The sequence below is a fragment of the Nycticebus coucang genome, chromosome X (genome assembly GCF_027406575.1).
Source record: "Nycticebus coucang isolate mNycCou1 chromosome X, mNycCou1.pri, whole genome shotgun sequence".
NCBI lineage: Eukaryota > Metazoa > Chordata > Mammalia > Primates > Lorisidae > Nycticebus > Nycticebus coucang.
Genome location: NC_069804.1, coordinates 18,191,770 through 18,208,084, shown reverse-complemented (window position 1 = coordinate 18,208,084; position 16,315 = coordinate 18,191,770). Strand labels below are relative to the sequence as shown.

The 16,315-nt window shown below is 41.1% G+C and overlaps 1 protein-coding gene across 1 annotated transcript in view; it reads left to right on the top strand.

Annotated features, from left to right (window-relative positions):
• Positions 1-16,315, top strand: part of MAP3K15 (mitogen-activated protein kinase kinase kinase 15) — a 157,096-nt gene that overhangs the window by 56,340 nt on the left and 84,441 nt on the right. The window contains exons 3-5 of the mRNA XM_053578963.1: positions 4,463-4,656; positions 8,188-8,356; positions 10,385-10,491. Of these exons, the coding sequence (XP_053434938.1) occupies positions 4,463-4,656; positions 8,188-8,356; positions 10,385-10,491 (470 nt within the window). The remainder of the gene's footprint in view (positions 1-4,462; positions 4,657-8,187; positions 8,357-10,384; positions 10,492-16,315) is intronic.

Below are 16,315 nucleotides of genomic sequence, written 5' to 3'. Positions count from 1 at the left end.
TAAGCATATTTATAATAGCTGCTTTCTTTCAAGTCTTTGCTAAGTTCAACATCTAGGTCCTTTTAAAGGCAGTTGCCACCACTTGCTGTTTTTCTCATTCATGGATCACACTGTTCTATTTCTTTGCATGTTTTGTATTTTGTGTTGAAAATTGGACATTTTAGAAAATATAGCAGCTCTAAATACTGATCTTTCTCCCTCGTGCCTCTGGGGCATGTTGTTTTTGTTTCATGACTTGGCTAGACTAGTTTAGTGAAGTCTGTTTTTCTGCAGTGTACAGCCTGTGATGTCACGCTTTAGAGGGTATAGTCTTGAACATACACACAGTTACTCTGACCCTTCTTTCTCTACCCAGAAAGCAACTGGGGTCTTTTTGGACTCTCTTTCCCTGATCTTCCTGTTAAGTTTCTGACTGATCTTCTGTATTGACAATATACTTGGTTGTTAGTCTCCTGTGTTAGCTAATTGCTCTATTGTTTTTGATGATGCCCTGAGGCATAAATTGTCTGATAGCATTATGGTTGGTCCCTTTTGCAGGAATAGTCCTAAATCTTGTCCCTGAGACTTGTTCTGACCTCAGGGAGTCACCTCTTAGCTGTCTATTTCCCTGCTTCTCTCCGTTAAATTTCTAGCTGGCATATCCTTCACTTATTTCTATTATGGAGCTACCACCCTTCTCTTAATTGCCTGCCACCAAAATCTCTGTTTGTTTTTTTTTTTTTTAATAATGCCCATGAGCTTAAACTTCTCCATTTTGTGTTCCACATAGAGCTAATCCTCTTATGGAGAGCTTCAGAGTGTTCTGTTCTCATAGACTGCCTCTCTCCTAGGAGCTGTGCACCACTGCTGTGGAGCTAGTGGTGGAGACAGCAGCCTACTTCTGGTAGAATGACAGCCTGCTCTATGAACGGGCCACTGGGCAGGGGTGGCAGCCTATAATCTTCTCAGCTAGACTCTCTTAGCGTGGAACCTTCCTTCTATGAGCAAGCTAGGGCAAGGACAAATAGGGTCCAATATTCTTGGCCTGATTCACCTATGGTAGAGCTTCGGCTCTACAAATGTGGATGGGTGGAAAAAGGGAACCCTGGTCCTCTTCATTGACTTGACTAGAACAGAGCTTCTACAACACCAGGCTATGGTGGATGAGAATGCTTGTGGCCTAGTCCTCCCAGGAAAAACTGTCATATTGCACAGGGAATGAGAAGGAGTCCTGTTGTCTTAGCCATACCTAACTAGAATAGAACTGTCACTCGGGGGTGGGGAGAGCAAGATAAGCAGGTTATTTCCCAAATACTACAGAATCTCCCAGTTCTAACCAAGATTTAGTAGTTTTTTGAATAAAATATTTTCCCATTTCCTGTATGCCCTTAGGACAACTTATAGAGATTGAAATGGTTTTTAAAATGGAATTTTCACAATTAAGGTTGTTTTTCTGGGGACAGGATCTGAGGAGCTCCTCACACCTCCAGTCTAGCTCTAACATTTTAGAAATAACAAACCTACCTTTCTCTCTCTCTCTCTCTTCCCCCCTCCCTCTCTGTCCCTTCCTTTTTCTTTCTTTCTTTTTTGAGAGAGAGTCTCACTTTGTTGCCCTCAGTAGAGTGCTATGCATCACAACTCACAGCAACCTCAAACTCTTGGGCACAAGTGATCCTCTTGCCTCAGTTTCCCAAGGCATCCACCACAATGCCTGGCTATTTTTAGAGACAGGGTCGCTCTCGCTCTCGCTCTCACTCTCACTCAGGCTGGACAAACCATATTTCTTCAAAGATATTTTACCTTCAGCTCGGTGCCTGTGGCTCGGTGGTTAGGGCGCCGGCCACATACACTGGGGCTGGCGGGTTCAAACCCAGCTCAAGCCTGTTAAACAATGGCAACTACAACAAAAAAATAGCCAAGCACTGTGGCGGGTGCCTATAGTTCAGACTACTTGGGAGTTTAAGGCAAGAGAATCACTTAAGCCCAAGAGTTGGAGGTTGCTGTGAGCTGTGACGCCACAGCACTCTACTGAGGGTGACATAGTGAGACTCTGTCTCAAAAAAAAAAAAAAAAAGATATTTTACCTTCTGATGCACATAGCCCATTTCTCCCTCACAGTCTGAAGTAAGAAGTCTTTTTTTTTTTTGATTACTTGGCCATCCTGTTAGTGGCATGGAAAGAATGCTTTTTTTTATCATAAACTCAACCAATTTCAGGTGGAAGGAAAAACAATTTAGCTTCTGCGTGTATAAATAGCATTTATTAATATTTTAGCAACATGGCTTTTTTGACATGTATAAAGCAGAAATTTGTCTCTAACCTACCAAAACCTTAGTTATCTGAGCAGTTTGAGTCTCTTTGAGAGTGTGACAGTATCACAGGGATGGAAGGATCTTCATTCCTGTGATGCGGGCAGTTGCTCATGACTCTGAAGAAGTAGGTATGAGCCCTCCTCTTCAGTTACCACCTGTGCACCTGAATTTGTGCCTCTTCAACTTGTAACACTGGCATTTATGTTTTGAGGGGTTTAATGCCAATAGCTGGTGCCCACAAAGTGTTCTACAGCAGGGTAAGCATTCTCAGAAAACCCTATTTGGGGAAATAGTATCTACATAGAATACCACGAAAGCTTGGTCTATGATAAGGGTTGACCTATTACCTGTTTTTGTATGGCCTGGGAGCTAAGAATGTTTTTTATATTTTTGAATGGTTGGAAAATATCAAAAGAAGATGATTTTAAGACACTTAAAATTCTGCCGTGGCTCACTCCTGTATTCTAGAGCTCTGGGAGGTCAAGGCAAGTGGATTGCTTGAGCTCAGGAGTTCGAGACCAGCCTGAGCCAGAGCAAGACCCCTGTCTCTAAAAATACCCAGGTATTGTGGCAGGTACCTGTAGTCTCAGCTACTTGGGAGGCTGAGGTAAGAGAATTGCTTAAGCCTAAGAGTTTGAGGTTGCTGTGAGCTGTGATGCCACAGCGCTCTATCAAGGGCAACAAAGTGAGACCCTGTCTCAAAAAAAAATGAAATTCAAATTTGCGTCTGTACATACTTTAACACACACAGGCACTTGTGTTTATGTGTTGTCTGTGTCTGCTTTCATGTTCCAACAGCAGAGTGGAGTTTTAACAAAGACTGTATGATCTGAAAAACCAAAACATTGATACGCTGGCCCTTTACAGAAGTAGTTTGGTGACCCAATCTAAAGTATGTTTTAGTGGAGTTAATATTTTTAACACAATATTTTAGGCTCCAAAATGAGGGGTGACAGAGCTGTAGATGTCAATATAGTAAAAGAGACAGAGGTTCAGGACAATTATTTATATTTTAATTTAGATAGAAATAAGAATGCCACCTGTCTTTGTGTAAACAAATCTTATCCCAAAGGAAAACTTACTTGTGTTTCATATATGTATTTAAAACTTACAACATTGAGTTTTGTTTTGTTTGCTCTGCGATCATGATATTCTGACAGTTCTCTTAATGATTAATGAATTTCTTTTTACTTTAGAAGAAGTCTTATCCCTTATTTGACTTCTAATTCTTGGAGAAAATATACTTTCCAAGATTATATCTGCATGATGTCAAAATACCTAGATAATTCCGTTAGTTCAATTTTAAAAATCCAACAGAAGTCATATGAATTATTTCTGGCATCATATAAATTCTTGAAAACTTAGAGGTATGGGAATTAAAAAGTCAGAAATTTTAAGCTAGTTGCTTTTTATGACAGTATAGATGAAATATTGACTCTAAGAATGTCAAGTAATAATGTATTTTAATCCTCTAAATGTGCAAAAGATTTAGCTTTGATGTAAAGCTCTTTATGTAATGTTTACTCTTTACAAAGGATCATGAATCATAGTCCAGCTACAGTCATTCCATGGAAAAACGATGTTTTACCTGAGTATTATTTGATGATAAACATTTTAATAGATTCTTTTTCTAAAAGTTCTGAGATTACTCATATTAATATATGCTTCCTACCAAACAATTCTTACTCAAAGTTTGTGATAATTCATCTGCAGTTAAATTATTAAATAATATGATTTTTTCATCTACGATTGGAAGAAAAACAATATACTATGTTGCAACCCATGGTCATCAGTGGATTCAAGCTCCCTCTGGTGTAGAGAGCAATCCTTCTCAGTGGGTTCAAGTTCCTTCTAGTTTGGGGAGCATATAATGAAATGGCGCAATTTGAGACTTAAAACCCTAAAATTTCTGCCTGTGAAGATCAGGGATACACATATGTCCCTTCAGCATTTGAGATCAAATTTTTAACTTCCAATACCATATTATCTGTGCAGTAGCACTTTTACATTGAGTGTTTGCCTGTTTTGTGCCTAAGAGATTTGTAGTCGTATTGCACAAATTGTCGTTCACACTCAGGTGTTTTCTCCTTACCTGTCCCACCAGGTCCCAAAGCTACAGCGCTGCTTCCACGTCAGTTCTTGTCTGGAACATCTTTGTTTCTTTGTTCCAGGCATCTTGTGGAAATTATTATTTCATTCCCTACATCATAACACCATGCGCGGACTACTTCTGCTGCGAGAGTGACGCCCAGAGACGAGCCTCGGAATACATGCAGCCCAACTGGGACAGCGTCCTGGGTCCACTGCGCGTGCCCCTCATGGACAGGTTCATTAGCCTCCTCAAGGATATCCACGTGACCTCATGGTAATTCCCATCAGCCACCAGTAACCCCAGGAGCCCTGCCAACGTTTCAGTTTGCTTTCAGGGTGGCGGTATACCTTCAAATAACCTGAGTGCCCAGAGAATGGGGAACTCTGGCCAATCACTTGAAAGTCACTCTGGAATCCATTCTTGCCCCTCGTTACCTCACCAAGCTGGGCCACTGAGGTGAGGCGAAGAGAGAATAGAACTGGAGTTAGGAGTTGGGATCGGGCCTGTGTGTGGCACTGACTTCCTGTGTGACCTTGACATGTAACTTCTCTGTGACTGTTTTCTCTTTTAGTGATTTTTTTTTAATGATCTCTTTCAAGTCTGAGATTCTGTGTTTTCAGACCATTTCTGAACATGACTTTACACTCCCTTAGTGACTGAGGTTCTTAAAATGCCTCAGCAAAGTCATTCTGAGGCATTTTGTGCTATAAAAGCCTGCATGCCTTGAGTCCAGCTGCAGCTATCCTGACCTCAGGACAAATGGTGACATGTTCTTTCTAGGCTTATGTCAGAGGTGGTGTGGAGTACTCGCGCAGAGGTGGACAGGTTGGGGGCTGGATTCGGACTGACGTGATCCCTTAGCTGTATAGCCTTGATAAAGCTCACCGATTTGAGCCTCAGTGCTGAAGAAACTGTCCCTTCAAATGTCCTTATTCTATAAAAGGCAGAAAAATTCTCCTCCACCAAAGGATCCAGTTGGTTTGCTTGCAGCCAATTTAAAGGATTTATCCCTGTAATTTGTGTTGCAGGAGGATTTGTTCTTTCAAAACAAATGAGAGTCCCGAGTATGGCAGAATGGACTCGGACTGAAACATAAGGGACCTCGCCTTACTCTCTGGCTCACCTCGTGGCCCCCTGAGCTGTGGAGTGTTACTGCTGTGGTCTGGTGTGCGGTGTTCACACACTCGTTAACCGTCTCTTTTCCTCTTCTGTCCCGTTACTCCGTCTTTGGCTGCAGATTTTTTCCCCTGCAGACTTTAATAGGAAAAGAAGAATGGAAACCGAGATACATGTGACCACGTGCCAGCACGGAAAGCAAATGGGGGACATTTTGTGCCCCATTCACAGAAAACTTGATCCTGTCATGTCTCGTTCACTACTATCTAATTGAGAAATGAACATTTTAGGGACATTTATAGGGAAACTTCTTCCAATACCATATTTTCAGTTCTGACAAGGAGGTAGGCCAGCTTGGATCTGCCAGATGAGTTATGTCTTTGTGAGACATGGACTCAAGCCTGTTTCTTATTCAGTGTCTACATGTATCCGTGGGAAACAGCTCTTTTGATTGGGTTGAATTTCAAAGGGCTTGAGATACCTAGTGGCGGGTTTCACCCCATGAACTGGCAGATGTATGACAATGATTAGTGAGAGGAAAAATGGTGCTTATGCTAAAAAATCTAGAACAGAAGATGACAGGTGAGGTTTTAGTTCAAGTCCCAACCGTGATCTATAACGTCTATCTTGGGTCCTATGCTGAAAAGGGCTTTGACTCCATTTTCAAGTTCATGTTGATAAGCAACATCTTCCCTGGTTCCCAGAGGCAGGAATGGCTGCACGTTTATTACGTATCTGATGTCCCCAAACCATATTCAAGTCAGCATTTTATCTACTTAAGTTACTGTTCTTATTAGATTTCTCAGTTTATTAAAACTATTTTTCAGAATTACCTTTGGAAAACAAGACTAAAGTATAACTTTTTACTCATCATGCTAAACTAATAACATCTTAATAGCTTTGATGTCTTTATAGCCCACCAAATGGGCAATGACTGTCACCCAACTTAATGATTTATTTGATTAATGACAAAATTTTAAACACTGGCAGAATCTGTTAATTTGCTCATCATTGGGGTAATAGCAATAGACAAATAAGCGAATAAAAAATAAAGCAGTGCACTGATGTTTTTATATCAGAACCCCTTCTGTGAGGCATCAGATTATTCTTTAAATGTTAAAACATTACCTGCCATGTGAGTTGTATTTAACTTGTGCTAGTTTTGATTTTGGGGCCTGTGGAGCATATATAACTCACACATTTCTTCAGCAAGACCCCATGTCTACTAAAAATAGAAAAAATAGCCGGGTGTTGTGGCAGCACCTGTAGTCCCAGCTACTTGGGAGGCTAAGGCAGGAGGATCACTTGAGTCCAAGAGTGTGAGGTTGCTGTGAGCTGTGACGCCATGACAGAGTGAAATTCTGTCTCAAAAAAAGAAAAAGTGCCATTTGTTCTTACTCCACCTCATGTGTTTTTCTTTCTCTGGAGACTATTATTTAATTTAGCTTCCTCTCTTTTTAACAGACAGCCCAATTTCACTTTTTACAGTTCCATCATTTCAGCTTCTTAATGGGTCTGGCATATTGCTGCTTGGCCCTGCCCAGTCTCCATTTGAAAGGTCCTTGCAAAATAGACAAGGTATTTAAAGCAATCCGTGGTCATTGTAATTTGGCCTCCATGTGCAAAACGAGGTCATTTTTCAAAGTTTTAAACCCAGTCCCAGATGATAGTGTTGTCTCCTTGAGAGGCTATGGTGACGTTCCAATGGGGATTTAAACTACTTTAGATGTTTTTAAGCATCTCCAATATTATCTAGATGCTCATGTGAAGGAAGCTTTGTATTTCACATTAGAAAAACATTCTGTCAGTCAAATTTGACAAGAGTGAGGTTGTCCATAAGCTTCTAGGCATGGCCTCTGTTCGTCCCCTTTTGGATTGCTCAGGGACACCAATTTCCAGCTCGCCTTCTAGGGAAAGCTTGATGACTACCAAAGGGAAGACCTGATAGACAAATTCATTTTAAAGAAGCCCTCGTCTATGTTTCATAGCTTTTTGAGTTAAGTTTGGCATTATGGTAATCTGTTGTTAGTGGAGAAAACAAATAAGGCGATTTCTTGTTCTCTGTATGTTTGAAAACACCAGAGGAAGTGGGTTGGGTTGGGTAGCAAGTTCTAGGTGTTGTCCAAATACAGATGGGGTCAGCTTTGAAAATGCTTTCTTAAATTTCAGATTCATATGAGGATACAAATGATTAGGTTATGATGTTTACATTTGTTAGGTAAGGTCCCTGTTGTGGTTGTGTCCTGCACCCGGAGGTGTGTCAGTTACCCTTACGTTGTGCCCGTTAGGTGAGAGCACACCAATCCCCCTCTGTTCTCCCCACTCTCCTTTCCATCCTCTCCCTTCCCTCCAACTTGAATTAAATTGAGTTTTTCTCTTATGTGGGTGTGTGTTAGTTGGTCTACTGGCTTCATGTTAGTATGGAGTCCATTGGATACTTGCTTTAGCTTTGAAAATATTTTCAAGGTTGTAATGAACTGATTTTTGTTTGTCATTTACTGGTTAGCTTCCCCAGAATATGAATAATGAGTAGAAAGTGACTCCTGTTGGCTGGTGCAGGGAGGCTCAGGTCTGGGCCAAGGTCGCCATGTATTAGCCTAAGTCATGTCACTGAGAACCATGTTTGAGCACTGAAGAAGAGAGTCCTGGATCATGTGTATATGACTGGAGCTTTTTGTCTCTCTCCAGCACCTACTACAAAGAGACCTTGTTAAATGACATCCGGAAAGCCAGAGAGAAATATCAGGGCGAGGAACTGGCAAAGGAGCTGGCTCGGATCAAACTGCGCATGGATAATACTGAGGTTCTGACCTCAGACATCATTATTAACTTACTCCTGTCCTACCGTGACATCCAGGTATGAAATAAGCCTAGCTGAGGCTAAGGTATGCCAAGTTCATCCTTGGCATGAGGAGCTCTTCATGTGACATACCCTTATATTAGGTGTGTGGTGAGTTAGCTGTTTTATAGACAAATAGGCCTGTGGCTAGGTCCCAGGTCATCCAGCTTATCTGTTGTGAAAATTTTGAAGAAGGTTTTGTCACTCCAGCAAGAGATCTCCTAGGTAGGACAGATTAATATGAGAAACTAAGAATTCAACAGTTTATATGCACTTTATGCTAGGAATTGTTCCAAGGCCTTTGCAAATCTGAATTCATTTAATTCTCTTAACCACTGGAGGTCTATGTATATTCTTATTACCCTTATTTTACGAATGAAGAAAGAGAGGCACAGAGAAGTTAAGTAACTTTCCCAAGATCACACAGCAGTTGGTGAGGTCAGGATTCAGACTGAGGCAGCCGCTACGCTACCTCCATTAGGCCTTTGTTACTTCCTTCTTTGTTTAGCACCACTCAACAGTGACAGAGAAGAGTAGCAGAGGCATACCCAGGACCCAGGGGATACAGATGTTTATTCTAAGGCAAGTGTCAGAAGCTACTGAAGAGTTCTGAAACAGGGCTTTTGGGATGTGGCGCCATGAAGGAAAATGAGTGTTTCCCCTCCTCCAAGTTTAATGCCACTGAGCCTTTTCTAAAGGTGTCTCGCCTCCCCCTTCCCTTTGGAGGAACACAAGATAATGTACCTTACTGTAAAATTCTACAAAACTATGTTGGAGGCTGTTGGCCACAGGTCTTTAAATCTAAATGATGGCAATACCCATACATGACCTGGACCAAGAACACTAGGGAACTCAGATTAGTGATAAACAGATGCAGCTAACTGATTTTAATAGCAGATGTTTTAGGGATTATGAGAATGATTAAATCATGCCCCACAGTACAAAAGAGTGGGAATGTCCTTTCTTGAAGTCTTCTTTCCCCCTGAGCTGCTGTCTCCCTTCTGTCCTTGACGCATCCTATCATTTTATAACCTTCCATTAGTGAGACTCTTCAAGGCTTCAAGGTGAGCCAGGCGGTTCCTGGAATAGACTGCCTTCTCCTCCCTGTGGCAGCGTCTCCACGGTGCAAAGCCACAGGACAGGCAGGGGATTTCAGTGGGAAGTTATCCTCCACTGGCCCTGGCTGGCTGCCAGTGAGTTGGCCAGTACCAGTGATTCTACATCTGGCTAAGAGGGTAACAGGTGACACTGCTAAGAGGGGACCCAGTCGATAGAAACATGGTAGCAATTTTTCCCTGGGTAATTATACAGTGTTTAAGCAGTGGTTTTTAACTCAGGAGCATTTGGCAGTGTCCAGGGACATTTTTGATTGTTAAAACTAAATGTGTGTGGTATGGTGCCCCATGATTGCATTAATGTGCACAGCTATGATTTAATAATTAAAAAAAATTAAATGTGTGTGGCATCTAGGAGGTTGAGGCCAGCATCCTACAATGCCCAGGACATCCCCCACAACTGAGAATTATCTAGCCCCCAAAATGTCAGTAGTGCCAAGGTTCAGAAATCCTGGTTTACATTAACTTGATTGATTCTAGCAAAATAGGAAGAACTAGGAGGTTTCCTTCCTTTACTTGGGAAGTCGACTGTGAGTTTTCTTGTGTGTATGTGTCCAGCTTGTGTTCACACGAATCTCTGCTGATGGTGTTAACTCTCCTACGCTCACAACATGGTAGCTTTTTCCTGGCTGCTGGACTCATTGGCTTTCTTTTCTTTCTTTTGACTTTGGATTTAACCCCCCCTTTCCTTTGATCACTTTGTGCCCTTTGATAGCAGAGATTCCTTCTATGCCTGCCCTCTCTTCACCCATCTTATTTTCTAGTCTTTTTCCTGTTCTCTTAAAGGCTACAAGTAATTTCACTAACTGTCCTGTACCAGGAAAGGCCTGCCTTTAAGTGCTGAAGCTGTCTCATGTTTGTAATTATTCAGGAAATCGGGGTGGGGGGCTACGTTTCTTCTCTGTCTCACCTTGGGACCTCTTGCCAACAGGACTACGATGCAATGGTGAAGCTGGTAGAAACACTGGAGATGCTGCCTACATGTGATTTGGCTGATCAGCATAATATTAAATTCCACTATGCGTTTGCACTGAATAGGTAAGAATGATAATGTATATACAGGGGTTTGAAGCATGTCACCTGTTGAATTCTGATTCTTCCTTCATTCACAGTCGTCAAGTATGAGCCAGGTCACATGCTAAATGCCAAGGTTATGAAGATGGGCAAAGCACAGTCTTCATCCTTAAGGACTTTACAGAGTATATATTCTAGCTGTGGTATCAGACATGTAAATAAATTCTAATAGCTCAGGGTGATAAATGGTTTAATGAAAGTTTGTCCAAAGTACTATGGAAATGTAGCAGACAGAGGGAATCATTCTGTTTGGAGGTTTTAGAGACACTTCTCTAGGCTTTTTCAGGCTGGGTTTTGAAGAATTAGTAAGAATTACCTCATGGATGGGGGAGAGTGGAAGATACGGGGGTGATGAAAAAGCCCATTCCATTTGGCCAGGCCAGAAATGTGAGCATGCAGGTTTTCCTGTGCCAGGTGCATTCAGGGAACATCCAGTGTAACAGCAACAGAAGCTGCAGGTGAAACAGATGTAGGTAGTGTCAGTGTGGAGGATAGAAGACTACGTCTTAGAAGGACCTTGGATATGCGATAGTATCTTGTAGACTGGGGGACTAGTTGAAGAAACAGGACGAATGTTGCATGATAGGAAAAGAAGGTGCTGTCTTTGTGTGTTAGTATAATCTGAGGTTGAGAATTCAAATTGCTTGGCTAAATAGAGTATATGAAACTTGGAAATTCCTGCCTAGAGACCACAAGCCTCAAAAGCTTAAATGTTAGGGTGTCAGCTAAGATGCTGTAACAAAGAGACTCCAAGTACAATGACTTAAATAAGATTGAACTTTCTATTTCATATAGTGGTCTAGAGGTGAGTGGACCAGGCTAGTGGCATAGTATTGCTCCAGGAGCTTGTTCAAAGACTTGGCACCCAACTGTTATGCAGCTCTTTCATCCCTAGAGTATTATCTTTATCTGCATAATAAAAGCTAGGTCATTGCCACTTTGCATTCTAGTCTATGGAATGTGGGAAAGAGAAGCAGCCCAGGGAAAATGATTTATTTCAAAACAAGTAGAATTTACATAGGCGACTTCTACTCACATTCCACTGGTGACTACTCAGTCATATGACTCCACCTAGCTGCAAGAGAAGCCAGGAAATGTAGTTTCTAGCTGGTTGGCCATGTACCCATACAAACTTGACTACTATGGATTTGGAGGATAACTAGGAGTTTGCCACATTCAACTTCACAAAATCCCAGGTGCCTAAGTTTAGTTTTACAGTCTCCCTTCCCCACTGATAATATGTCGGAAGAGGAGAAGCATTAGGTGAATGTTATGAGAACCATGCTCAGGGAAGTGATTGACAGTCCTCTGCATGAGTCAGAATTAGCCATACAGAATCATAGAGCAGAGCACTCTGGGAAGGTATTGAGACTTGACTTGAGAGCCAGAGAGTTCTGCACCTCCTCATCAATCTTCTGTGGCTGACATCTCCCACAGGGAATGAATAAAGCAAGTGTTGGGAGGAAGCTGAGTCAGAGGACTCTCATATCTGACTTCCCACTTTCAGAGGCTGTGCTTTACTTCATCAGCTGGATTAGGCTACAGATTGTTGACCTGCCACTAGCTGCAGGACAGCAACAAAGTGAGCACCCATGGCTTTGAGTATCATAACATATATGAGGTCACCTCTCTCTCCTTTAAATCAAGGTAAAATTTATATTCAGTGAAGTGCACAGACCTTAAGTATATAATTTGAGTTTGATAAATAGGTATACACATGCAAACAACACCCCTATCAAAATAGAAAGTGTTTCCATCATTCCAGAAGTTCCTGGTGCTCTTTTGCAGACAACCCTCACCTCTCCACAGGCAGCCACTACTGCAACCTCTATCTCCATGGATTAGTTTTGTTTGCCCTTATACGTCACATAAATGAAACCACGTAGTATTCACTCTTGTGTCTGGCTTCTTCCACACGGTGTCATGTTCATGTTGTGTGTGTTCGTAGTTCATTCATTCTCAGTTATTTACCTATTTTATTGCTAATGAACCTTTAGATCGTTTCCAGCTTGGTGATTCTTAAATAGTGCTGCTATGAATATTCCTGTATATATTTTTTATACTCATATGGACATGTTTCTGTGAATATATACTATATTCAATAGTATATATTGAATATAGGAATATTTCTTATTCCTTTTTGGGAAGAAGCTTCCTAAACCCTATGAAAATATGCCTACACTTTCCCCAGTGGCCTTTAAATCCATCATCCCAGGGTGGGGTGCACCTTCATGAATCCACAAAACAGTCTTGTAACTTTCTTCCCCTAGCGTAGTAGGCACCATTTTTATATATGCGTACCTATACTTGATTGACCCTTGATTTATAAGGACTAAATGATCACTTCTGAAGTTCATGGGAAAATGCCTGGTACACTGTAAGGGCTATAAAAAAAATGGCTTCATTAATAAAAACTAAGGCCCATTTAAGTGACTTGTCGGTATTTCTTTTTCCCGGAGTAGAGGTAATTGTTGTCAAACAGAGAATGAAATAATCGATTACCATTTTCTCAAAGTAATAAAGGTGTAAAACAAGGCTTGATGGAAAATTGGTATCTGTGAGAAATGGGCTTGGCAGGATGGGTGATCCTGAGACAAATATTTTTCTAATTTGGAAGCAGAATGATTGTGCACCAGAGAGCCACCTTTCTCTTTGATGTTTTTTCCCATTTGATTGTGACTCTATTTTGTAGGCCAGGCAGGGTCCTGAGAACCTCATTTTCTCTAACAGACTAAGCATTTTGTATAGAATTGCTGTACTGGCTTCATTACATAAAGCCTGAATTTCATGTTTTTGCTTTAGATTTAACTTGGCCACATGTAAGCATAGTCATAGTTGGATTTTGTATTACAAGGTGAGCTTCCCTAGTCTAAAAATCCACAATCTTAAATGCTCTACAATCTGAAACTTTGAGCTCCTGCGTGATGCTCAATGGAGCATTTCAGATTTCATGTTAGGGATGCTTGACTGGTAAATATTCCAAAATCCGAAAAACAGAAATCCAAAACACTTCTGATGGCAAGCATTTGAGATAAGGGATATTCAACCACTATGCACAGTTCTGAGGAAGTTTATGGTATTACCTTGTATCTGTAAAGGAGAAAATAGTGATGGATAAAAAAATGAGATTTCCTGCATTAAAGGTGACTTTGAACTCTTAGGAAGTGGAGTAAGTCAGGGCCATGAATAAGTTACTAAAAGTTAGCAGTAATGGGTGGCATTTGACCTTGGATGGCAAGGGCTGCCTATTAGAGGGAAAGCTGGCTTGAGGCACTCAGCTTTTTCTGGTATATTCCACTTCACTGCATTTGGAAGCCCATTTAAAGCTACTTCAAGTTTCCACTGAACAGTTAAACTGCCTCTCAATAGCATAGAATCCTTCAGGAGTAATTTTTATTTGTTGTTGCTTTTACATGTAGGAAGGGTTTTATTAGATACATGGATGCAATCAGAATATTCTGACCAAGAATCCAGCCAGAAGGCAGACAGATGGTCCAGAAGAAGAATGTCAGAATCAAAGTCCTAGGTTAAAAACAAAACAAAACCTTCACATGCCAAGAGACAAGGCATGTACTCCTGTTCTACCTTCAGTATCTTTGGGTCAAGTGGCAACTCTAGCAACCAACTCTAGCAAAATTTACCTTATTGCCCCTCAGCAAGTGGAAAGGCAACTAAATGCATGACTCATTGAAGTGTTCGTGTCTTTCTATAAATAAGAGGAGTGATAAAAGATGCTCTGTGGACTCTAGAACTGTAGAAGGGATATTAGATGAAGGCCACTGATTCCTGTTGACACCAGAGGGGCTGCAAGCTTGTTTTAGAACCTACAGCAGTCACCTGAACCTCAGGCTCTGGGCTCCCAGCCAGGTCATTGCTTGGGCTGAGAGGCACACATCCCTCGGAAGATAACATGGGCTTGTCATCTCTACAAACCATCACCTTCCTTTTTTCTCTTCTGTTCATGTTCACTGTTGAATCTCACCATCTTGATTTATGGGTTTTGTATTATACGTTTGTCAAATGAATAAAAATGTCATCTCCCCACTTTTATAATGCATCACATCCAAGTGCCTGAAAGCATGTTGCAAAAGAAGGTTATGTGATGTCAATTAAGTTTGTGAACTCATCCTAGAAAAATGGCTACATATCTCATTGCTGAGTATACCCTACAGTCACCTTCGAAGTACTCCCCTTGGCCATATGGTGACTAGTGATAGTCAGAAGTGAGGTATGTAGCACGTTTCCTAGGATGAGTTTGCGAATTTGTCAGATCTTGTAGAACTATAGCTCTGATGGCCATTCTGGAAAACAAGTTCCAAAATTGCTTTGAAGGGTGGAGTAGGCACAGGCATCAACGCAGAGCTTCCGGGGAGGAGTATCTTGAAAGTGACTGTAGTGATTGATATTCAGTAATGAGGTATGTAGCACTTTTCCTAGGATGAGTTCACAAACTTAATTGTCCAACCTTGTGTATTTGTTGTTGCTACCCCAGTAATGAAGAGAAACCACAAAGTATGCCAACTTAGAAGGAATCATCTAGTTCAAACCCTTTAATTCAGAGAGGAGGAAAAAGAAAGACAGGCCAGAACTCAGAATATAACAGCTGGTCAGTAAGAGATCTGGGACCAGAAATCCCTACTGTTAGCACAGAGCACTGCCCACACTCCTTCTAGTGCTAATGTTAATATCATCATGGCATAATCCATTCCACTCTTCTGAGCAGGATTTAACTTATATTTTGTTTGTCTGAAGGCAGTGGTTCTCAACCTTCCTAATGCCATGACCCTTTAATACAGTTCCTGTGGGTCGCAACCCATAGGTTGAGAACCACTGGTGTGAAGGGCAACCAAGATAAGTCATTGGGCCTTCATTTGATATTGTTGGGTCCCGCTTTGTCGTGTGTGATGAGCGTTTTAGGAGGTAGCTGAGTATTGAAGCTGCTGTTATAAACTTTTGCTTTGGTTTTCATTGAGATAAAAACCACATAAAATTAGGGCGGCACCTATGGCTCAATGGAGTAGGGCTCCAGCCCCATATGCTGGAGGTGGTGGGTTCGAACCCAGCCCCGGGCAAAAACTGCAAAAGAAAACACATAAAATTGCTATCTTAACCATTTTGAAGCGTGCAGTTCAGTACTGTTAAATATGTTCCCATTATGGTGAAACAAGGCTCTGGAATTTGTTCATCTTGTAAATCTGATTTAATTGTCAGATCTTGTAAATTTGTTCATCTTGTAAATTAGAACTATAGCTCTGATGGCCATTCTGGAAAACAAGTTCCAAAATTGCTTTGAAGGGTGGAGTAGGCACAGGCATCTCTATATCAATTAAACACTGTATGTCAATTAAACAACAACTCTCCACTTCTCTTCCCCTCAGACTCCATTCTACTTTCTGTCTCTATGAATGTCACTGCCCCAGGCACCTCATATAAGTAGAATAATATCATACGTCTTTTTGTGACTGCCTTCTTCACTTAGGGTAATGTCCTCAAGATTTGTTCACCTAACATGTCAGAATTGCTTCCATTTTTAAGACTAAGTAATATTCCATTCTGTGTGTATTTTCTTTACGCATTCATCTGCCAGTGGACATTTCGGTGGCTTCTACCTCTTGGCCACTGTGAATGGTGCTGCTATGAACTTGGGTATGCAAATATCTCTTTTTAAAAAAAAATTTTTATTAAATCATAAACACATAGATTGTATATACATTAATGCATTTATGGGGTACAATGTGCTGATTTCATATAGAATTAGGAGCATTTACATCACACTGGTTAATATATA